This window comes from Ochotona princeps, unplaced genomic scaffold (genome assembly GCF_030435755.1).
Source record: "Ochotona princeps isolate mOchPri1 unplaced genomic scaffold, mOchPri1.hap1 HAP1_SCAFFOLD_221, whole genome shotgun sequence".
Lineage (NCBI taxonomy): Eukaryota > Metazoa > Chordata > Mammalia > Lagomorpha > Ochotonidae > Ochotona > Ochotona princeps.
Genome location: NW_026700657.1, coordinates 81565 through 105500, shown reverse-complemented (window position 1 = coordinate 105500; position 23936 = coordinate 81565). Strand labels below are relative to the sequence as shown.

The 23936-nt window shown below is 41.9% G+C and overlaps 1 protein-coding gene and 1 pseudogene across 6 annotated transcripts in view; one reads left to right on the top strand and one right to left on the bottom strand.

The window, feature by feature from the left end:
• The window catches only part of LOC101518372 (ATP/GTP binding carboxypeptidase 1), a 118028-nt gene extending 94547 nt beyond the window's left edge, over positions 1-23481 (top strand). For 4 of the 6 annotated variants that reach the window (XM_058659861.1, XM_058659858.1, XM_058659862.1 and 1 more), the window contains 3 exons: positions 3136-3312; positions 8340-8497; positions 23108-23481. In XM_058659861.1, coding sequence (XP_058515844.1) covers positions 3136-3312; positions 8340-8497; positions 23108-23312 — 540 coding nt within the window. In that variant the 3' untranslated portion in view covers positions 23313-23481. Of the gene's footprint in view, positions 1-3135; positions 3313-8339; positions 8498-16590; positions 17413-23107 lie in introns of those variants that run through there. The other 2 variants (XM_058659857.1, XM_058659859.1) reach the window with 2 other exon arrangements.
• On the bottom strand, positions 6333-6999 carry LOC105941584 (elongin-C-like; annotated as a pseudogene).
• Positions 23482-23936: the final 455 nt, after the last annotated feature.

The following is a 23936-nucleotide window of genomic DNA, read 5'->3' as shown; positions in this document are numbered from 1 at the left end:
GTTCCGATGACCTGGGTCCTGCGAGGAAGGATTTGTGCCTCTTCTATCCCATGTGGTAGATCCAAACAGGGCTGGGTGACCTTGGAGTTCTCGGCCTCTGAAGGCGCTCCAATTCCCCGTGTTCTCCTTGGCAGTTGGGATGTAGTCCTTGGTGCCCATAGTCCTTGGTGAGGATCCGAGTCCTCAGGGTTGGGATACAAGCCTCCTCCTTTCCACCCGCTCCACTCTGGGGTCTCCCCTGCTCTGTGTATATGACCTCCTGTTAAGAGGGTGTCAGGATGACTCTTGATTCCCCCTGTATGTCTTTGTCATTTAACTATTGTTTAATGCTGATCCGAGTCTGTTGTCTGTGAATTACCTGTTATGTTTCTGATAGGTTATACTTTACGTCTTCCTCACACATTCTAAGGAGATGGAAGATTTCCCTGTTCCTCCACCCCATTTCCGAGTAGTTTAGGGTCTTAAAAGTATATTAGGTTTTACAATTCTCTGATGTAGAACATAAGCAATCTGATTCATGTTAATTGTATGTGCATTGATTACATCACAATATCTTAATGCATTAGATACAGGCTGCTTGGGGTTAAAATAATATTATAATACATGTGTACTATTTTCTGGATTGACATCCTTTCATCTTATATTAAGGCAAACTTGTGGTATTTGACCTTTTGGGATTGGCTCATTTCCTTTAGCATAATGGTTTCCAGTTGGGCCCATTTGACCACAAAAAGCTGCATTTTGTTTTTTTTTTTTAAATAGCTGAGTAGTATTCCATGGAGTAAATGAGCAGACATTTTTCAAAAGAACAAATTCAAATGGCTAATAGACATGAAAAAAATGCTCAGGCTCCCTAGCTGTCAGGTAAATACAAATGAAAACCACACTGAGGTTCCACCTAGCTCCAGTGAGATTAGCCTACATTCAGAACTCTACTATGAATACTGGTGTGGTTGTAGGAAAAAAGGTACCCTCCTTCAGTGTTGGTGGGAGTGTAAGATAGTACAACTACTGTGGAAGTATGGAGAGTGTTAAGAGTGAAAATTGATCTGCCCTATGACCCAGCTATCCCACTTCTGGGAATGTGCCCAAAGGAAATGAAATCTGCATAGGAGAAAGGGATCTGTAATGCTCTATTTACAGCAGCACAATCTACAACAGCAAAGACACAGAAACCACCCAGATGCTCAAAAGAGGTTAAAAAGAATGAAATTCTACCATCGCAACCAAATGGCTCCAACGAGAGACCACTATGCTCAGTGAAATAAGCCAATCCCAAAAGGACCAATATCATATGTTCTGATATAAGGAAACCTTCATGCAAAACACAATAACTGTTTAAATACTGTTTTCCCAACATCTCATGGGGTTTGGTATTTTTGTTTTGATTTTCATTCCTTTAGAAAAGTTTTTTTTTCCCTGTTAATTTCTACTCTGATTTATAGATCATATAGTAGCATTGTTTTCTTTAAGAAGGTTTTTAATTTTCATTTCTTCAGTGACACATTGGTCATTCAGTAGCATGTTGTTTAACTGTATGTTGTAACTTCCATTTTTCTTCCTGTTAATTTTATTTTATGGCTTTTTATTTAAGAGGATATATAGTCACTGTGTAATAGAGATGAGCATATCCAGATGTGAAGATATAATGCAATATGAATCTCTACTTTAAAATCAAAGATGGATTCCCAATGAAACTGTCAAATATATCTTGACGTACTCTCTGCCATTGCCCATGCTATAATGTCAGGATACATGCAAATTGATGAAGCACTGTATTGTTGTAATTATATAGGGGAAATCGGTGCGAGGGGATTTGGGAAGGAGGGGAGGGACATCCCATAGCCTATGAAGCTAAAACATAAAATAATAAATGTTTAAGAAAATTCTGTGACATACCAGTGCCATTAGCAGAATTTTAAAGCACCGTTTCTTCTTGGTGTCCTGTCTCTTTTTTTGTTCTGTTTTTTTTTTTTAAAGATTTATTCATTTTATTACAGGCAGATATACACAGAGGAGGAGAGACAGAGAGGAAGATCTTCCGTCCGATGATTCACTCCCCAAGTGAGCCGCAGTGGGCCGATGTGTATTTATGCTTACACATCGAGGTGTACTTGAATACTTTTTGAAAAATGTTTATTACTTTTTTTGCATCTGTTTGGAAGGTAGGGTGATGGGAGAGGCTGGAAGAGAGAGAGAGAGAGAGAGAGAGAGAGAGAGAGAGAGACTGAGAGAGAGAGAGAGAGAGAGACTGACTCATTGAGCTAGAGAGTACTGTGCCAGGCCCTAAAGTTAGGATCTTAGAACGCTATCCAGGTGTTTTACCTGGGTTGGCAGGGGTGTGAGCTCCTGTGCCATCAGCACCTGCCACACTCCAGAAAGCTGGAGCAGAAACAGAGCAGTGGGGACTTGCGGCAGCACTCCAGTCCCAGAAGCAGGCTTCCTGAGGGATAACCTGCTCCATGAAACCTGTCCCAAGGATAATTTTAAGTTACAAAAATTGGGAATAGTTTGTGACTTTAATGTTTTTGATAAATGAAGAGTGGTTGACATTTGAAGTGTGAAATGTCTCTTTCATGATTAAGTTTTCATATTTAAAAGCGTTTTAAGCTAATACTTAGAAATTATTGACACTTAGGAGGCAGCAAGTGACGTTCAGAAACATGTAGCCATTGCACAGGGTTCACTTCAGGATAGGCATAATTATCTCCTCAAATGTTCATTGTTTCTTTTTGGTGGAAATATCAAAATCCTGTCTTCTAGCTTATTTTAAGAATTATATATGTAGTCCATTACAATTTTATATAGTCATTTTGCAATACCTAGAGCATCTTTGCCCTAACCTTAACTTAGTGTCATCAACAGAGCTCACATGATTTTGGTCTGTGTTTGGTCGTTAACTGTCAGTGTGATCTTCCCTCCCATTGTGTGTTCAGACTGGTTCCTATTTATGTAGCAAAACAGAAAATTCTAAATTTACAAGAGGATCATTTTGCTATTTGCCTAGCAGGGGATATGTTAGCAAGGAGATTTATTACAAACCCTACATTTTCATAAAAAATGCTTAAAAGTAGACATTTTAAAATCAAAATGAACTCCTGATTTTTTTTTTTTAATCACTTCTGCTCTTTGCAGACACTGCCGAAGATACTCAGCCATATTGCCCCGGCATTTTGCATGAGCAGCTGTAGCTTCGTAGTGGAAAAATCTAAGGAATCCACGGCGCGTGTTGTGGTTTGGAGAGAAATAGGAGTACAAAGAAGTTACACAATGGAGAGCACTTTGTGTGGCTGTGACCAGGGAAAGTACAAGGTAAAGCATCCTGGGACTCTGTGGTCCTATAAACTTGCGGTGGCTTTCAAGTATGTAGTAAAAAATGCCTTTGTTTTGTTAAGTTACAAGTAAATTATGCGAATGGAGTTGAATCCCCTGGAATCTCAAGAGCAGGATTTTTTTTCTTAGTTACTTCTCTAAAGGGCTTGCTTGGAATGCTTAGATTTCCGTTATTGTGCCTACTTACATTTGTAAGTTTTAAGAAAATATATCGGAGTGCACATTTAAATACAGACAGGTAATTTATACTGAATGAGGCATTAGCAATATAAATATTTTAATTTGTTGGGTATAAATGATGTATTAAAATTAAGCACAATTTGCTTGTTGATAAAGCAGCTGGTTTGTTATATTTAGATTTTACATGTGTCTTTTTAAAACTATTTCTTTTATTTGAAAAATCAGTTACAGAGAAAGTGAGACACAGTGAGATCTTTCATCCGCTGGTTCATTCCCCAGATGGCTGCTAGGCCAAACTGAAACCAAGAGCCAGGAGTTTCATCCACATCTTCCACGTTTGTGGCAGGGTCCCAAGCATCCTTCCACTGGTTTTTCTAGGCCATTAGCTGGAAGCTGGTTTGGGATTGAAGCAGCTAAAGCCCTAATTGGTGCCCGTAAGGGATACCTGTCTTTGCCAGAGGTGGCTTAACCCACTGTGTCACATTGCAGACCCCTTGTGTATGTCTTTGAAATGCAAATCCATTGTTGAAATTTTTCACTCAGATAATTTTCTTGCAATCTCTATAATTTTAATGGAGACATCCAGAGAATGCACTTTATTTTTGATATATAGAGTAGTAGAATGTTAGATAACTGAATATTTTTAATTTTAAAGATTGAGGACTTACTGTGCAATGAGTTGTGCTTTAGATAGTGAACAAACCTGATTTTTTTTCTCATGGCACAGAAATATTTTCAGGTGTCTTACTAATCATTTCACTCATTCAGCTTTTTTTTTTTTTGCTTGCTTTTAATGGAAGAAAGGTACTGAATCTGATAATGATTTGTTTAATTTTATTTATTTGAAAGGTGCAGTTAGAGAAAGGGAGGAAGGGAGAGACAGATCTTCCATATGCTGGTTCACTCTCCAGATGGCTGCAATAGCCAGGACAGGACCAAAATGAAACCAAGAGCCAGAAACTTCTTCTGGGTGCAGGAGCCCAAGCACTTGGGCCATCCTCCACTGCTCTCCTAGGCATGTCAGCAGAGAGCTAGATTGGCAGTGGAGCAGTTGGGACAGGTCTTGGTACCCATATGGAATTCTGGCATCCCAAGTGACAGATTTATGAACTATGCCACAGCACTGGCCTCTGGTAATGATTTTTTTTAAATCTGTGTTTAATTTAATGAAAAGAGACAGTGATCTTCCATCCTCTGGTTCACTCCTTAAATGCTTCTGATAACTAGAAGAGGTTGAGGCTGAAACCAGGAGCCAGAAACTAAGTTGATATCTCCCATGTGGGTCTCAGAGACCCAAATATTGAGACATACTGCCTACCAGGGTGCAGATTAGCAGGAAGCCGGAATGGGGAGCAGAGCTGGGACCCAAACCCCACCACTCTGGTATGAGATATGTGTATCCCAGATGTTGTTTTAACCATTGTGCCAAATGCTTGCCCCCAGATGATTCTTTTCCTCATACAGTACATAAATAGATGGCCATGACATGTGTTGGAAATGAGTTCAGTATCTAACTGGTTAGCATTTAGAATGTAAACATGATAGTTCATGTCAAACATTTTTAAAAGCCTAAAAATGACTTTTTCAGTCTGCAGCAAATTGGAATGTAATTACATTGTACTATTTTGCGAAGATGTTCAGATTTTTGGAGCCTCATACAGGAGAACTTGCTGACATTTCAGTACCCTCTGCTGAGTTACTCTTGGCTGAATTTGGGACTGACGACCGTGTGCTGCTCTTCCAGCTTGCTGTCCAAATATCATACAGCCCCAGCTTCTAGTGATTTTGCCTCAGTGAGGAAGCGATGGTCTTGAGGGGCCTGGTACGATTTCCTCATTGCTGCTTCTGGTGCAGTACTTTTGCCAGGGATAAAATCGTTAGAGTGTCATTTCTGTGTTAGAACTCCTGGGGAACCCCCAGGTGACAGGCTGGGGCTGTGGAGAGATGTATGCCGTGAGGCTGGCCACAGTGACTGGAGACATCCCTGTGGAGGAAGTGGCCCTGCAGAGGCCAGGAAGAAGCCAGGGAGAGGTCACCTGTGACTCCCACGAGGAGGATGTGGTTGCTGTCTGTGGATCCCACTGGTACCCTTTCACTGGCTTTTTAAAATGTGTTTTAATAAATTTGGGCATTGAAAAAGTGTTTAAGAAAGCTAAAGTATGTTATGAAACATAAACTGCTAAAAATGTTTTCTGGAGTTTGTTTTTAACATGTAAATGTATAAACCTTTAAAAATAGGACACGTGACTGATAAATACTCCTTTCTCTCTCATATGATTTACTTAATAGAAGGCACATTGGTCTAGAACGTGTGGAGAAGAAGTGTGTCTTACCAAGTCAGGTTCTTCTTAATGTGTGCAAGTCAAGGCTTTGATGATGACACATACTATTGAAAATGATTAACCTTTCTTTTCCGAGCAGTTACAGGTTCAGAGCAAAATGGAATGCGCAAGTGCAGAATTTCCATATGCTCTGTCCACAGACACGCCCGCAATGCATGCCAAGTTTTAAACTTGTTGGCTGATATGCTGTATGAACCTAATGATACTATAGGGAGCACTCTGCCTCACCCTGAACCATGTTTTCATGTCATGAATGTTAGGCTGTGAATATTGCTTCTTTTTTATGAACTAATTGAGAAGCGGGCATGGCCTGTCTACAGTTTTTAAATTAAGAAGCACATGCGTGTTTCAATTAAGTCACCTGGGTTGTATTTTCTGGAATATTTGGGCCAGATTGTAAAGCATGCGCATCACGTACAGTGAGTAATGACTTGTTTTTAACCGAAAAAGTTAACAGTTTATTATAATTTATTTTACTTAATAATCTAGGAAGTTTGCGGCCATCAGCAGTTTCAAATCAATTCCAGGTGCAACTGGGAATTCATGAATCTCAGTGGAGTTGTTAGTGCAGCAAACCTTGTAGGTAAATTACATGCATACTTTTTGTTTTTAAAGATTTATTTATTTTTATTGGAAAGGCGGGTATACAGAGAGGAGGAGTGACAGAGAGGAAGATCTTCCTTCCGATGGCTCACACCGCAAGTGGCTGCAACGGCTGGAGCTGAGCCAATGCAAAGCCAGGAGCCTCTTCTGGGTTTCCCGTGTGGGTGCAGGGTCCTAAATCTTTGTGCCGTCCTCCACTGATTTCCCAGGCCACAAGCAGGGGGCTTCGTGGGAAGCAGGGCTGCTGGGATTAGAACTGGCGACTACATGGGATCCTGGCATGTGCAAGGCAAAGACTTTAACCACTATGCTATTGCGCCAGCACTTTTGATGGCACATGGAAAGGAATCGCTCTAAAATTGACCTTATTGGTTTCGTTTTTGGCAAACTGACCTGGGCCACTCAACATGGCTTTAATTGTTCCTGATGTTAGTTCATGTTCTCTGTTTACAATAGATTCATGACAATCAGAAGATACCAACTTGTCATACACGGCATCAGGGTCTTCACAGCCATCGCGGGTTTTCTCCTCTCCATTCATTGTGTTCTTATGAAATTCTACTTTGCTTCTACAGGAACTTCAGTAGTTTCTCATCAGCCCTGCAGTGAGCGCAGCCACCACAGCTGGGTCCCCACAGCCCCTACTCAGGGCTGTCCCCACCTCTACCCACCTGAGTAATGGCTTTGACAGTTCATTTTCTTCAATTACCACGTGCCATAGAGACTCCGTAGTCTAGACACCAAGGAGCTGTTCTGTGATACCTGTCTGCCCTCATCCCCAAGTACAGCTTTTTGTTGGTGTGAGAATTCCACTTGGGTTACCAGTTGGTTTTCATCTGCAAAATAAACAATAAACAATATCTTAGTTTGCAGTTTTATGCTGATGCTTTTCTATGGTGACAATCAACTTTTGGTAAACTTTATATTGCTCATTCAGAAACTGGTGGTTAAAAAGGGAGAGACAAAGGTAAAATCATAGAATTTTAAGTGGACATTAAATGAGATGGATCATAGATGCCTATTAGTACCTCAGTGGTGGAGATTGATTTGATTCCATTTTTGACAGTTGTCTTTATTTTTTTTAACTGACCAGTTTCTTCTACCACACAGTAAAAGTGTCCTGTAAGATATATTGAGGAATACATAGTGGAGCCTTAATTTAATGCCATAATGGTTCAACATTGGTGACCATAGTAGCAGTTCAGAAGAAGTGTCACCAAGATCTTATTAAATATAATTTAACACATTGACTGCAAGATGAACAGCACAAAATGTTGACCTATTTTGTTTCCTTTGCAGTGCGTTGATGGAAATAGTGAATGACAATAGACATTTTAGCAGTGCCTTATAAAACAGATGGTTTCTCTGTATCCCAGAATAACTGCGTAGGAGACATGAGCCTCGTCAAGTCCTAATTCCATACAACTAAAAAGTACCAACTTTTAAATTTCATTAAGTACAGATTCCTTGTGTCTAATTTTAATGCAATGCAACCAGAGACTAGCAAACTTTCTCTTTTAAATTTTCTTTAAAGATTTACTTTAGTTATTTGAAACACATGCTCAGGTCGTCTTCTACTGCTTTCCTAGGCTTACTAACAGGGAAATGGATGAGAAGTGGAACAAACATAACTCAAACCAGTGCCCATAGGGATGCTGGTGTCACAGGCCAAGGCTTTACTAGCCGCACTACCAAGTCAGCCCTCAGCCGTCAGCTGCTGCCTCCACACGATGCACATGTCAGGATGCCAGAGTGGAGCTGGAACTACAACCCCAGCTCCCTGCCGTGGGATGGAGGCATTCCAAGCAGTATCTTTACAGCCAAGTCACATCAAACATCTGTCCCAGACTAAGTACATATGTAACGTTTCTTTATTCCTAGGGCTTACAGATTGGCACTCGAGAATTGGAAGAGATGGGAGCAAAATTTTGTGTTGGTCTGTTGCGTTTGAAAAGATTGACATCCCCTTTGGAATACAATCTGCCTTCCAGCCTGCTCGACTTTGAAAATGACTTAATTGAATCCAGTAAAGTAACTAGGTAGGACTCATTTCTTTTTTTGCATTTAGCATATAGTAATATACTTTTAAGCTATTTCAACATTGAATTTTGGAAAGAGACAGATTTTTTTTAAGATTTATTTATTAAGATATAGAAATTTTAACTGCCATGAGTATGTTCAGTTTTATTCATATTTGTCCCAAACTGTGACAATGTTCTTGATTCTCTTAGTATTTTAGATGAGAGTTTAATGGGCATATTTTGAAACTATTTGTGGTACTCTGATTAGCTTACTTTTAACTCAAAGTCTGCAAGGGAAGAACTGTTGCTCCTGGGGAATCTAAAGAATAGGCTTAGACTGAAAATTCATTTATCAAAAGAAACTTTTCTTTTGTTGCTGTATACACACATATGTCTGTCCAGGAACTTTCTGATTCTACATATTAGAAACAATTAATTTAACATCCCTTTGAAAATCTGTTTCTGTCAGCTGCTCTTCTTAATAGCTGATCCTTTTCAAATTCAAAAGATGTAAGTTTTGTTTAGTTATGAGCTCAGTATCACAATTCTAATCATAGTGCCAGAGCTTAGATTTGTCTATTTTGGTATATATAGATAAAGGATAGTTCTATTTGAAAGAAACTTGAATCTTTTTGTTGTTAGATGTTAACTTATCATCAGCTTTGTTAATCTGTTGGCATGTATTTTAATAGCTATCACTGTTATATATTGAAGCTTTAAATGTAGCTAAAATATTCGTTGGAACCTCAGTACTTACACATGCGACAGCTCAGACATTGGTCACCTGCGTTCTGTGTTCTTCAGTGTGCCTGCTGTAAATAATGGAAGGGAACAGGAAGATTGGCACTTTTAGTGAATATGTGCAAGTCTCCTCTAATTTATGTAATCTTAATGAGTAGTCTGCATATTACATTTTCCTCAGATAACCTGAAATATCATTTAAGCTTAGTAACGCTTCATAGTTATGGTTATATTTAGACCCTCCATTGGTCTTACTCTTTAAAGGAATGTATATATATATATGTGTGTGTGTGTGTATATGCACACACACAACATATATATATATTCAAAAGCACATATTTTAAAGAAATCATCTATACAGTTTTTCATATTCTGGTAATTGTGTTCCAGTGTAATTGTTTTCCTTTATAATTGCACTTGTTTTATATATATATTACTATTGTGAGGAATGCATATACATCATTAGACCCTTGAAGATGACTGGCACAGAGAGGGTTAAGAATTTCTACTTCTCATCAGAGAATACATATAAAAATATAATCTGAATGAGAGCCAGTTAGAAATGGAAAGACTCTTGCCCTTAAATTACCTCCTGCTCCTTGTCTTTAGGTTAACAGTCACTGCTTCCTCCATGCTGCCATTCTTGTTTCTGGATCTCAAGTGAATTTTCTGTTTATCTCCCAGCTTTTCCTTGAGTTTTGTGTTGTGATGCTTTTCAGGTCCTAAGTCCTCAGGCTGTGCCTGCCTGCCTTTCCTGAGTGTTGTGTCTGAAGTTCCGCCACTCTAGCAGGAAGGCCACGGGCTCTGTTCTTCTCACTGCATCCTGTAGTGTTGTTCAGATGTACCGTGCTCCTTTCCTCGAGTTGTTTCTTGAACTCTCAGCTAAGGCGCTGTCAAGTTTTTCTGCTGCAGAATTACCCTTCACCATTTTGTCACTAAGCGTTTTTATAGGTGCATATTTCGAAGCAGTGCCCATGTTTGAGTTCTTAAGAAATGTTCATTGTATTCATTTTAAAATTTACATGTATTGGCTTATGACCTAACAGTTTTAATCCCATGAGTGTTTTCCAGTTACAATTATTTATATTGAAACTCAGGGTTGCACAGCTTTGGCTCCCTTTGAATAGATTCTCTGAGTTTCTGGCGTACTCCCATCATTCTCCCAACATTCCCTATGACACAGAAGCCTTTCCTGACTCATCCTGGTCCGTAATGTTATCCTAGGATTGGAATCCGCCATCTCGTCAAGGTTCTCTGATTGCTGTTGTTGTAGCTTAGTACTGCTGTGTCAGCCTAGGGACTCGTTGTGTTGTCTTCGTGGAATCCCTGCTCCCAAGTCCACTCAGTAAATATTTACACACACAGCATAGACCTAAACTGAAAAATCATGAGTTCCTAGCGATATCTTTCATTCCACTTCTATAACTAAACGTTCAGGCTACTTTTCAAATGTCTAGCTCCTTCTGAAGCGGTGAGAATCCTGGTTGTCATTCCCATGATTATTTTTACTTGTTTGGTCACCCTGCCTGTGAGTAATGGGTCTCTCAACTCCATGTGTCTTTCTCACCCAGTACAAACTCCAACACCCTCAAAGGGGGGAGCTTTTTCTGGTCACATAATGATTGTCTCCTCTTCATGGGTCCTGGCTTCTACTGGTTACTACATTCTGATGGAGGCAGAATGTCGAGACCCCGTGAGAACCAGAGGAGTGGTACACAGGTGCAGAAGCTCCATGCCCTGAGCGAGCTGACGGTGTCAGGGAAGGAGCCCAGCTCGCCTCTGTGCAGAGGAACAGTTGTGGCTATGCAAGAAGATGGTTAAAAATCACAGACAAAAATTGAGTTCCTGGGTGAAGACTTGAAGATTGGCCTGGAATTTTCTGAACATTTTCTTTAGGCTACCACCTAAGCAATAAGGGCTGGCAAAGAAATAGCAGCTGAACATGGGGTAAACAGAGTCAGCAATGGGAAATAGACTAATTGAGGTGAGGCGGAAAGGCTTATTGGGGGCTTAGAACAGCTAAGATTGAAGAATCCAGGAAGCCAGCATTTGGTTCTATGCTAAAGAGTGGGTTTTACAGAAGATGTAGTAAATGTGTACTTGTTTTATCTTTACAATTTTTTATTAATTTAAAGGCAAAATGACAGAGAGAGAGAGACAGAGAGCTTCCATCCACTGGTTCATATTCCAAATGACGGCAACAGTCAGAGACAGGACAGGCCTGGTCTAGGTCAAATCCAAGAGCGTGGAACTCAGGTCTCCCAAGTGAGTACGCGGGCTCAAGTACTTGGGAGTGCCTTCTGCTGCCTTCCCAGGGTCCTTAGCAGGGAGCTGGTTTAGAAGTGGAGTTGTCAGGACTCAAGCCAGTGCTCATATGGAATGCTGACATGGCAGGCAGAGGCTTAACCCACTGCACCAAAAAAACCCTCCCCCCATGTTTAAGATTTATTTATTTATTTGTTTGGAAGTCAGAGAGAAAGAGAGTAGATTTGTATTGGCGTTTTGTTTATGTGGTTTCCAAATAATATGGATGAATTAACGAAGGGGAATGAGGGGAATTCTGCTATAGACTGAAAGGAATCCCAGCCTGCTTCAGAAGTATAGATGGAATCATTGGTTTATGCTTGTTGCTTCTAAGTCTGGTGTGTGTGTGTTCAGATTATTTTTATTCATTTCAAAGGCAGAAAGAGAGACACAGAGAGAACTTCCATCCACCGATTCATTCCCCAAGAGCCTCAGCAGCCAGGGCTGGATCAGGCTGAAGTCAGGAGCTGGGTGCCCTGTCTGCCTGTCAGGGATCCTGCTGCTTGAGTAGGCAGATCAGGGAGAGAAAGAGAGAGATCTGCCAGTTTACTCCCCAAATGGCCGCAACAGCCCTGGGCGCCAGGAGCTTTGTCTGGGTCTCCTACATGGGTGATGGGAGCCCATGTACCTGTGCCATTTTCCAGGTCGTTAGCAGTTGGCTCAAAAGTGGGACATCTGGGATGTGAACTGATAACTCCATAGGGTGGGGTTGTAGTCATTCTCTTAATGCGCTGTGCCGCAGCATTGGTGCTTAGAGTCTTCCATAGCATTTTTTGCAATTCAGTATCCAGTTTTTTCCCTTCCATAGACTTTCTCAAGGGAGATTTTGATTTCACATCTTAAATTTTTATGTGTGTTTTTGCTTTGTATTTTCTTCTTTATTTTATGGCTGTTGCCCTTTCTTTGAGGACCCTAAAGTTGCTTGTGAATTTCGCTGTGTAATCTTACTGTGTCAGTGAGTTCTTGTGAGCCTCTGCAGGTCATTGACTCATGTGGAGTCTCTTGCCCTTTCAAGTCTCTGGGGTTACAGTGCTTTCAGCCTGGTCTTCGGAGGGCTCCAGTTCAAGTCTGTGTCATTTTTTGGTATCGTGACACCAGCCCTCCATTAGCATACTAGTAATCTTTTGCCCGCTTTTTAATGACTAGGAGAATCACAGAATTACTAAGTTCAAAAGGTTTTTGGCTGTGACTCTCCTATCCATTCAGACTTAATAATTTCACTAATCTGGGTTTAGCTTCCACCTCTGGGGCACTGTGTATGCCTTCAGGACCTACTTCAGATTGCTTCTTGATCTGGAATGTATTAGATTGACTGATAGGTCGTTGCAAGTAAGGGTATCCTATCTTGCCTTCTTCTGACTCGACTTCCTAATTCTCAGTGTGTCCGCCTCTTCGTGCACTTGTGTCTCCTTTGGGACAGTGCAGACTTCTCAGCCGTGTTCAGTGCAGGTAGCCCCTCTTCACACGCGTCCTTTGGACATGACGGGCATCCTGTGCGTGCACGAGAGCTCACCATACATTCTCTCTCTTTCTCTCACTGTTACTTCCTACATTTTGCATTTTGTCTGAAGTCATTTTTCTTCTTCTCGAAGAACATTCATGCTTCAGCCTTCTTTTTCTTCTTTTTTGAGGGCTATTTTGCTGGAGATAGAAGCCAGATGGCATCTTCTTTCTCTAACCGAGGGAGATGTGGATCCGTTGTCTTTTCTACACTGCTGAGCTGTCCAGGGAGCCAGTAGACCTTGTGCCTTGGAAGAAGGAGCTGTCTTGAATTTGCTGCATCTTTGATACCAAGCTTGACACGGATGGGATCGTCTTTCTTCCTGTTTGTATTTATATTGTCATGTCTGTCGATATTGGGAAACTGCTAAGTCATTTTCTCTTCAGATGGTGTTTCTGCCCCATTCTCTCTCCTTCTGGGATTTCACTTTATATTTGAGGTAGATCTTTCCGTAGACTCTGTGTTAATAATCTCTTGCGAGTAAATTTCTTTCCGGGTCTCGTGCTTTCTCCTGGACGTTCTTCCTCAGCTGCCTTCTAGCCGATCCATTCTGTCTTTAGCCAGCTCTTACTCAGATGTAAATGTTACCTTTTAAATTAATTCTTAGTTGTAGTTAATCAAGGAAGAAATTAGAAAAAATAGCTGTCTAGAAATATTCTTTAGTGGGTGATTTTTGAAGTTTAGAAATACAGCTGGGACAGCGTAAGCCCAGTAGTGGGATTTTGGGGAGCTCAGTGGAACTTAGTTCTGAACAAGCTTTCGTTACTCCCCCCGCCACCACCAGCCCAGACGCTTGAGCTGTCTTCTGCTGCTTCCTGGGATAGGCTAAGAAAGCTGGATTGGAAACATGGAGGGGTCAGACTCCACCCCAGGCACCTCTGACTTAAGATGCACGCATTCCAAGCACCGTACCTCAGCAACCATCCCCATGGCCAAATTTTAACAGTAATCTCTAATACCAAGCTGTGTAGTAAAGCTTACTGTTATTAACATGGTTTGTTTACATGTAGAGTTAGCCACTTCAGCTGGTGTTAGGAAGAAAAAATCTGTTCTAGTGGCTGTGATACTCATAGATGAGTCACTTTTGCGTTTCTGGAAGCCATTTGTTGCTGATAGGTGAGAAGATGCTTACAACTTTCATTGCTATTGGAATAATTTCTGGGTAGATAAATCATGCTTTATAGTTAAACATGGCTTCTCAGTTTCTCAGCTACTGAAAATCATTGTTGTTGTAAGTAAATGTGAAGCATTTGTGTTTGTGCTATGTAGATGAAATGTCACTGTTTGCACAAATACAAAGGAGCTTAAAATAATAGTGAAAGTTATGAAGCTTAGCATAAGAGCTGTCAGTGACCATTAGAACTGAGATCTGAGAGAGATCCAGTTAGTAACCACACTAGTCTCTGGGACCTGGCTGTGCCAAGAACATGGGCATTGTGTATGCTGGCAGTAAGCCTCTCAGGAGAGTGAAGTCGTTCTTAACTTCAGCATCTGAAGTAGCCCGCCGCAGAGTGGAACACACATACAGGTGTGTTTCGTAAATGCTGTCTCTTATTGCTGAGGGCGGTGGCCGTATATTCCTGATAGAATCGTATTTTCTGATTTGTCATTCCACTTCTCATGTTGTTGCTGGCTTTCCGGTTTGATTTTTTTTTTCCTGCTCCACACGCTGGCACAGTCAGCCCCAGTGCCCGTGCAGGACTCTGCGTATCTTCCTCTGCCCACTGCAGCACCATTGGCTGCCCTCACTGTGTCATTTGAAGGACTCTTTTCTGGGTGTCAGCATCCACAGGATGATTTTTGGTAATTTTTGATAAGTTTTCCCTACTGCATCTGACACTGTGCCTATTTTATTTTGAGAGTGCTCTTCATTTTCTGCCATCTCTATTGCCCAAGTCCTTTAAAGTCCCCTCCTGTTTTTGCTTCCGTTGAGTTCCTACACGGTTCTCTGAGTTCTACTCTTCTCTTAAGAGCTCATCCATCTCTAGCTGCAGCCATGTCTCAGAGGAGTTTCGCTCTGTGATTGTGACTGTGTCCACGCTACGCAGTGTAGTTTGAGGTCACACCATGGATGTGTAGAACATTCGAATTGCTACACCAGCCTGGTGGATTGGTTCCTTTATCATCACGGACTATCTTTTCCTCTTTGGTTTTGTTTTAACCGTAGCTACCCTACCTTTCATTTGGTTTGGGATTATATAACCTATCTTTTTCCTTCCTCTTACTCTGTTTTTCTTTGTCCTTGTACTTTAATACATGAACCTTCTGTGCAGTGTGTAATTATGTATTTGATAATTCATAGTTAATTTTGTCTTTTAACTGGAGTATTTATTCCTTTTCCATTTAATGAATTACTTGTGCAGTTGAGCTTCTCTGGGACGCTGCTTTCTGTTGGTCTCACTGTGTGGTCTGTTCTTTCACCTTTCCTTCTTTCAAATTAATTATTTTATTGTTTCTTCATGTTTGTGTCTCTTTAAACTTCTTCCATTTTCTTGTGTTGCTAGCCTAGAGATGACAATATGAATCCTTGGTTTCTTACACTAAAAGTTACCCAGATAATGCTAGGATCTTAGGATACATTAATGTCATTTCAGTGTGTTTAGACGCCCACTGTTTTTGTTGAGAACTTGGCAATTTGTCCTTCTTCCCTTTTTTTTTTTTTTTTTTGCTCTTTTGAAGGTGAGGAATCTTCTGGAAGTTTTTCCTTTGCCTGCTTTTCTTTTTTGATAGTAATTTTGCTGTGAGTACTGACAGCTGATTTTCTTTATATTTGTCCTACGTAGCTGGGATTTGTAGTCCAGTCTTACATTGTTTTTAGAAATCCCAAGCCATTGGCTCTTCTAGTGTTGCTCCTGCCACATTTTTGCCTTTTTGAAGGTTTAATTGGTATGGATACTTTTTTTTTTAAGTTTTCTATCCTTTCTTGCTTTCTTTGCTTTTGTCTGGAAATGTTCAGCTTTCTTACTTCTCTGAAATCTCTTTTGTACTTGTTAATTTCATTTATTTGTTCAGTCCTCCCATTCTGTCTGGTTGTATTATAGAAACTGTATGGTAAATTCTTGCTCTTGTCATCAATTTCACAGTATTGTGGGGTTCATATCTGACAAATCTCATACGGTACCACTTGTTGGGTGAACTTTCTGTCTGTTTTTGTTTGTGGATGTGACTGGTAATACTGTTCAAATGCAGGGCTTGTGTATTGACTACACTCCCGTCAATACTCCTACTCCCGTCTTCTGGTGGGCCATTAGAGCAGAGCAGAGCACCTCGATTCAGAGAGCCCCTGGCCGACTTCAGGTGGGATGGCAAAATGGGTGAAAACTTGTTAACTGTTTGGTTGACCCTCCTTGGGTTTCTGAATTGTTGCCTTTCAGGGATCACCATGAAAGGGCCAGGGTTCTCCCTGGCCACAACTCCACAACATTTCCCAACCTATGTTGCTCATTTGTTTATTTTGTTTTGTTTGTTTTTGCTGCTATCTGCTTTGCATTTTATTTTAACCTCCTGCCTCTAGGGGAACACCGTCAAGTCTTAGGGTTACATCTCTGCCACTCCCTTCTTTCAGGAAACTTGGCAGTTCTGAACTCCAGTTTTTGCCTGCAGTCCTTTGAAATGACTGAACCTCGATGGCTCCCCTACTTCTAGCCGCTGCGCCTTGCTTGGCCTTGGTTTACGCTGGACTTTGCCCCCTTGCGCCTTTTGTGTTTGCTGATTTTGCATTGTATCCTTTCACTGGAATAAGCCACAACTGTGAACCTGACCACGTGCTGCGTGCTGCATCCCCCTAGCCCATCAAGGATGGATTTCTGTGTAGTGTGTTCATCTCGGGGAGTGTAGCGTTCTCCTGAGAGCAAGCAGACACCGTGGCATTGCCATCGAAGCTCAAAGGGACGAAGTGGCCCGAGGGCCCACAGAGTGGTTCCTGCAGAACCAGCAACTGGACTCAGCTCCAGCTCCGAAATTCCCATTCCTTTATGTATCTTGTATTCTCTTCCAAGCATATAAGTCGAATTAGTGGAATGCACCAATTGTAGTGTTTGGAGTGGTCCTGCATGGTGTTCTGACCGTCTCGTGTTGTCCTTAAGGAATGCCTGTAGGTGAATAGTGAGTAAAGCCGAGTAAAGTGACTTGACTAATTACTGTTTCCTAGAGTTAGCTGATACTTTTTCCCCCAACAAATGTATCAATAAATTAGCTTATTTCTTTCCCTTTTTTCAAATGGATATTATTTTCACCAGCCCTGTGTGTATGCAGTTGCCACGTATGACTAACAAAAATTGTTAATTGTGTTTTCTGTGGATTATTTTGTTTATTTTGTGATGTTTAGGAGATGCTGTAATTGTCCTAAGATTGGAATCAAATTGTATAAATAAAATGTCCTCTAGTATTTGTGCTTTTTTTAACCTTATATCTGATATTTCAACACAGGAAAGCCAGACACAGTTAGCAATTCACAAATTGCAATATATTTCTGTTTGTGCATCAATCACACACACCATGTACCTCAGCACACACACATGTTCACTGAACTGTCTTAAAACAGGGAAATTATTTTCCCAGTGGCACAGGTTGGTACGATTGGTTAAGGGAAGATTCTGGATTACGGGGGTTAAAGGGGGTGATTTTGGTCCCGGTGGTATGGGATAGGCCCATGTCTGGGCTCCCAGGGAACTTAGAAAGTTTGATTTATTTTTCCTGTCACAGGGTAGATTTTATTATCATCATCATAACATTCCATGTTATCAAATTAATCATGGTTTTTACGTTTGCTAACTTGGAGCTAAGCAACTTTTGTAAGATAGGGAGGGCTGATCCTGTTACTTGTGTCATGTGCTTGGGAAGACCCTGGCTGTGAGAAGGGACGGCTCACGGTCCCTCCCCAGCTGGTCACAGGCATGGAGGTGTGCACTCCTCAGATCTCGGATCTGCTATCACGGGGGCAGAGGAGCCCTAAAAGAAGTATATGACAGACATTTGAGGGGGAAGGTTGATTTTTTTTTTAAGTTTACTTTTGGGCAGTCTTAGTAGCTTAATAGCAAGATAGCCAAACACCTTACTGAGTCTGTATGAAGCAGGGTTGTTAGAGGGCAGTTGCAATCGGAAACCTCTGCATCCTAGTGACATGACACAGCAGGGACCAGTGCGTGCATCCCTCGAGAAGGCTCTTTCAAAATTTGGGTGTTTCCCTGAAGCAGCATTTGCTTGGGGTCTAAATGATTATTTCAGAATGAAGTGTTTCTTATCAAATTGTTTCTGGTTTAGTGACTTTAACCCTAAGAATTAAAATCCAGAACAGCAGGGTTTTTAAGGCAGGGTTGTTGGAGAGTGAGGCAGAAACAAGGGAAAGAAAGAAGGAAATGTATGTGAGGAGGGTTGAGTGGACAGGTCAGCGGCTGCAGGAAAGCGAATAGAGCTGAGAAAGATTGAAGCCCTGGTAAGACTTTTTTTCTGATTGCAAAAACTTTTACATTCCCACTTGCTGACACCAAGAGATGATTTTGTAACCCTTAGGCAAGTAAGCTTAAGGTCCTCAAGTGAATAATGTGAGCTGATTTATATGGAGTAACTCCCAAGTTATGAAGTGTGCAAAACCTCTGTTGGAATTGTCAATAAAAGATGAGTTACTGTGACTGGTCTTGTGCCTTCCCACTTTTTTTCAGTGAAGTCAAATCAATAGAATGGGATCATATACTCCCTCATGGCTTTTCCTAAGGAATTCAGTAAATATATATTGGGGTGCTTGGGGTGTGGCAGGCCCTCTGGGAGCTGACAGGAGGGCCTCAGGTGGGTAAGTTGCCGTTCTTGAACTTTAAGGAGCTTCTGCTGTCCTTCTGAGAAAAAGCAAGTACAAATGGGCACTTTCACCCCTGGATGGTAAATGAGCTGGTAGAATACTTGTGCAGCTTAGAAAAAGGAGTAGAGAGAAGTTGCTCCTCCTTCTGCTTTAAGGACAAATATCACAAGATTAGCCAGAACTGTGTCCTAACATAGGACTTGTTAGTTAGTAGCAGAGAGGTGGTGGGCCGTGGGCCTCACCCAGAGAAAACAGTATAGGTGGAGGCTTAGAGGATGAGGTGTGGGATGAGAAGCTGTCCAGAGACAGAGTGGCTAACTGATAGACTTGTGTGCCACACTGAATGATTTGAGAGGGCCAGAGGAGAAGCAGGCTCTGGGTGGGGGGAAACCAGTGATAATCTTTCAACATGCTGCATCTGAAGTGCATATGAGACAGCTCTGGAAATCCATCTCATAAGGGCAAGTTTTACAGAAGTCGGCTGGAAAAGTCAGTGCTAGATATTTGGGTTTGGGAAGCCGGCATGGTGGTAGAGCAAGCCTATCCTCTGGCTTCAGTGCTGGCATCCCATATGGGTGCCGGTTCATGTCCCGGCTGTTCCACTTCCCAATCCAGCTCCTTGCTTATGGCTTGAAGAAGCAGCAGAGGATGGCTCAAGTCCTTGGGCCCCTGTACTCCCGTGGGAGTACAGTCTCAGACTCGCCCAACGCCAGTGGTTGCATTCATTTGGGGAATAAGAGATCTCTGTTTGTCTCTGTCTCTGCCTCCTCTCTTTGTCTCTTTCTCCTCCATCTCAATCTGTAACTCTGACTTTCATGTTAGGTAAATACATGTTGGGAGGGGTCCGAATGCAGAGTTTCCTCCCAGAGGAATGTAACAGGAGCTGTTAATGAAGAACTTTTTTTTTTTTCTTGTTACCTAGTTTTGAGGACTACGTAGAAAATGAGAAGTCCAAGGTAGGTAATGAAGAAGAGACAGGACTGAAGCAAACCAAAACAGGGATGTTGGGATTTTAACTGCTGTTGAATGTTCCAGAAAGATACAGGGACAAATGGCCTGGGAAATGGCCATTGGGCTGATGGGGCGCAAAGGGCAGTGTCAGTACTGAGCGGTGACCGGTCCCTGCCTCTCTATGATCTCTGTACTGGAGGCACTTACACCTGGAGTCTGCTCTCCACTCCTCGCCCTCTCTGCTCCTCTTGCACCCTCCTCTCTGTCTTCCCCCACCCTCCTGTGCATGCTCCTTGTTGCCGCTCACTGCCTCATCCCTTTCGCACACTGCATCCTGCTCTTCTTCTGCAGCCAGCCCTTGTGCCCTCATCCCTCCATGGGATATGCTTGCTGTGCTTTGCTTCGGCTGCAGAAATGGAGCTGAGGCTACAAACCTGGTTTTGTTGGAAGCTGGAGGTGCAGGAGTGAATCATCAGGGCCAGCGTGAGTGACCGGAGTGGAAAAAGAGGAGCGAACTGTGTCTTCACTCTTATTTCATATCTCGCATCAGAACACGAATGGAGTTCATGTCACAGCATGAAGAATGAGCCAACATCAAGAATTGACAGGATGAAATTATTTTCGAAATTCTGAACATTGCTTGATCTGGAGCTACTTCTAATTTTCCAGGAGTTTGCCTTCTTGTTCTTAAAAATGCACATCAGCATTGCGTTACAGTTGGTTAAACCACTGCCTGCAATGCCAGCATCCACTCTACACACCTGTTCAAGTCCTGGCAACTCCACTTTTGATCCAGCTCCCTGATGATGCACCTGGGAAGGTAGCAGAAGGTGGTCCAACTGCCTGGGTCCCCGCCACCCATGTGTTTGACCTGGATGGAGCTCCCGGCTCCTGGCTTCAGGCTGGCCCCACCCTGGCTGTGGTGGCCCTTTGGGGAGTATCTGCTTGCTTCTCCCACTGCTTCTCTTAATTCTGTTTTACTTTCAAATTTAAAAAACTAAATTTAAAATAAAAAATATTTTAAAATTTAAATTGCACATCAGAATTCGATACCAGCATTGTTTGACATTTTCTTATTTAAAGGCCTGTTTGGCTCCATCTAGGATATCTTGGTCACTCCAGAATCGTACTCCTCTCCTTCTGCTTCTTGCTAGCCTCTGAGACTAGACTTTCTCTATTTTTTTTTAAGATTTATTTTATTTTTATTGGAACGTCAGATAGAGGAGGAGGAGAGAGAGAGAAAGAGAGAGAGAGAGAGAGGGAGAGAGAGATCTTCCATCTGCTGATTCACTCCCAAGCAGCTGCAATGGCCAGAGCTGTGCCAATCTGAAACCAGGAGCCTGGAGCTGCCTCGGGTTTCCCATGCAGATAGCTTTGGGTCATCCTCTGTTGCTTTCCCAGGCCACAAGCAGGGAGCTGGATGGGAAGTGGAGCTGCCGGGATTAAAACCGACACTCATATGGGATCCCGGCACATGCAAGGGAAGGACTTTAGCAGCTAGGCTACTGCACCAGGCCCCTGGGCTTTCTCTTTAAATCTTTTCTTTAGTTCTTCAGCTCCCTGGGGAGTTCGGTCTTAGCCCTGAACTCAGCACACAACTGAGCTCCCCACCAGCGGCTGCCTTTCTTCCTGTCTACTTTCTGATGGAATTGTGGGTGGCTGGAATTCTGCCATATGTGTACAGCTCTTGAACAGTGTTGGCCCGCCCCGACCCCTGACCCCTGACCCCTGTTGCCTGACGCTCCACCACACAGGTGTCAGAACACACTGGTTCCTGTGTGTCAGCCCTCTGGATCCAGCTACTGGATCCCAAGCCACTGTGCACATGTTGGACCTGGCTTCAGAGCAGATCTGTCTCCTGGTGTCTCCATGGTCATATCTGAAGGATTTGTCTCTCCCCCATTCTCCCTTCCCGCCTCTTCCTTTGCCTCAGTTTGTGTGTGTTTGAGGAGACATCTAGGACGTGTCCAGAGAATGGAACACCAAGGTCAAGGGGAGGGATGTACTATTGTACTTCACAGCCAAGATGGTGACAGTCATTGTAAAAGGCACATAACCTTTCATCGATTTAAAAAAAAAGACCTAGCCAGCACATGCTGAACATTGTAGCTGCATGATTAACACTTGTGACATTGTTCTTGTGTTCAGTGTATTGTGGAATCTTGCACAATATTTCAGGCCACTCAGCTTGGTTTATCCAGACTACTTCATCATGCAAGCTCTCACCTTCGCAGAGCAAGTTTGCTATATTATATTAGATCAAGTTAGTTTTGTGACATAGTTTTCTCTTTTCTAAGGTTAAAATAATTCTAGGGGAAAATTACTCTTGCCAGATGACTTTTGTTTTTGAGGGACTGCAACCTCCAAGAATTCTTTATTCCTGTATTCTGGAGGCTGGAACTGAATTTTACACTCAGTTGCAGGAATTCTGTCACCACAGGTGTCTCATGACATCTGTTTCTCTGCTCATTTTAGCAAATTAATGTTCTTTTGCATTATTTGATTTTATGGCATTTAGTTACATCGACTGCTGGAAACAACTTTGGAAAGCCATCAGGACATAAACATGTCTGTGTGAAGTTAAAGTGTTTTGGGTCACTTGGTTAGGAACTTGGAAATGATTCTGATATTTCTCTGATGCAATTTGTGGATATGTGTGCTGGGTGCCCGTGCTTCTATCTCCCAAATGGACAGTATCCAGAAGGACATGGATCTTTTCTCTGAGCAGGAAGAGCTCTCAAGGCCCTAGTGGAAAGACTACTTTACACTACTTTACAGGGATTTGGTGCTTGGTGCTTTCCCGTAGGCATTACTCTGTGTCCCAGGGGATGGTAAAAGGCCTCGGTGTGGAGTGTTCACTTGTTTTCCATTTTTATTCTCATTGTCTGGGGAATGGGCTGTTTTAATGCCAGCTGCTCACTCAGTAGGTTTGATGTGAGTGATGTCAGTGCATTAATCGAGGAACCACCAAATATCTACAGTTTCTTAAAAGGCCTAAGTATCTATTGGCAGATTTACAGTGATTGTAACGTAACTTTAAATATAAATCTTAATAGCCTGCTAATCGATGAAATCCTTCAAAGAAAGAGTATAATAAGACAGCCTCCACCCACCTTTTTTTTTTTAGAAATCTACATAAGATATATAGATGTTCTTGTTAGTATAATTAAAAATAAGCATGTCATCATTATTCAAGGAGCTTTTGGCTACTGTAAGTTGATCCGTTTGGATAAACAATGTGTAGATTATATAAACAGTGCTGGTACTATGTTGGAATCAGAATGAACCCAGTTTGGTGAGATAGTCTTACGTTGGAACCGTAAAGCCCTTCATGAAGTCTTGCGTGTTCTGTGTGTTTTGACCACAGCCCTACGACTTACGTTTTGGAAGAAGACGAGCCGCGGTTCCTTGAAGAAGTTGATTACAGTGCAGAAAGTAATGATGAGTTAGATAATGAATTGACTGAAAATGTGGGCGATTATGAACCTTCTGCTCAGGAAGAAGTGCTCTCTGACTCAGAACCACCACGATACCTGCCTTGAGCCCTCTGCCATCTGTTGTTGATTGCAATGAAGAAGTGAAATTCCAAGGCTTTCATTACACAGGAAGGTTGAGAGAAGCGAGTTTATAGAGAACTGACTCAAAAAGAAAAAAAGGAAACTTGAGCCTGTTGGGTTTCAAGACAATAAATATGTTCATTCACGATAAAAATTGGCACTTGTTTTATTTTAGATATTCAGTGCACTAGCATTGAATGATTAAATACTAGATATACTTGAAGAAAAAAAAAACCCCAAGTATCATTGCATGAATTTTTATCTCATGGTGGTTATGTCCTGCATCCAATGGATAGTTTTGAAGTATCTCAGAATGTGACATCTGAATTCTAGCGCTGTTGAAAATCCGGAGTCAGTGGAAGCTACTGTATACATACTTGGATTCTTATAGCTGTGTCTGTAGAGTTGGGTAGGTATTGATGACTGTGCTTCAGAATCATGTCATGGGTTTTGACTGAAATAATCCAGAGTTTGCCTGGGAACCAGGACATTCTACCTTACCAAATTAAACAAATAGAAGCTATCTTAAGAGCTGCATTCATTTCATCATTGTTTATAACCAGCTTAGGAGACTTGGTCCACAGCAATTGGTGAGTATCTGAACACGTG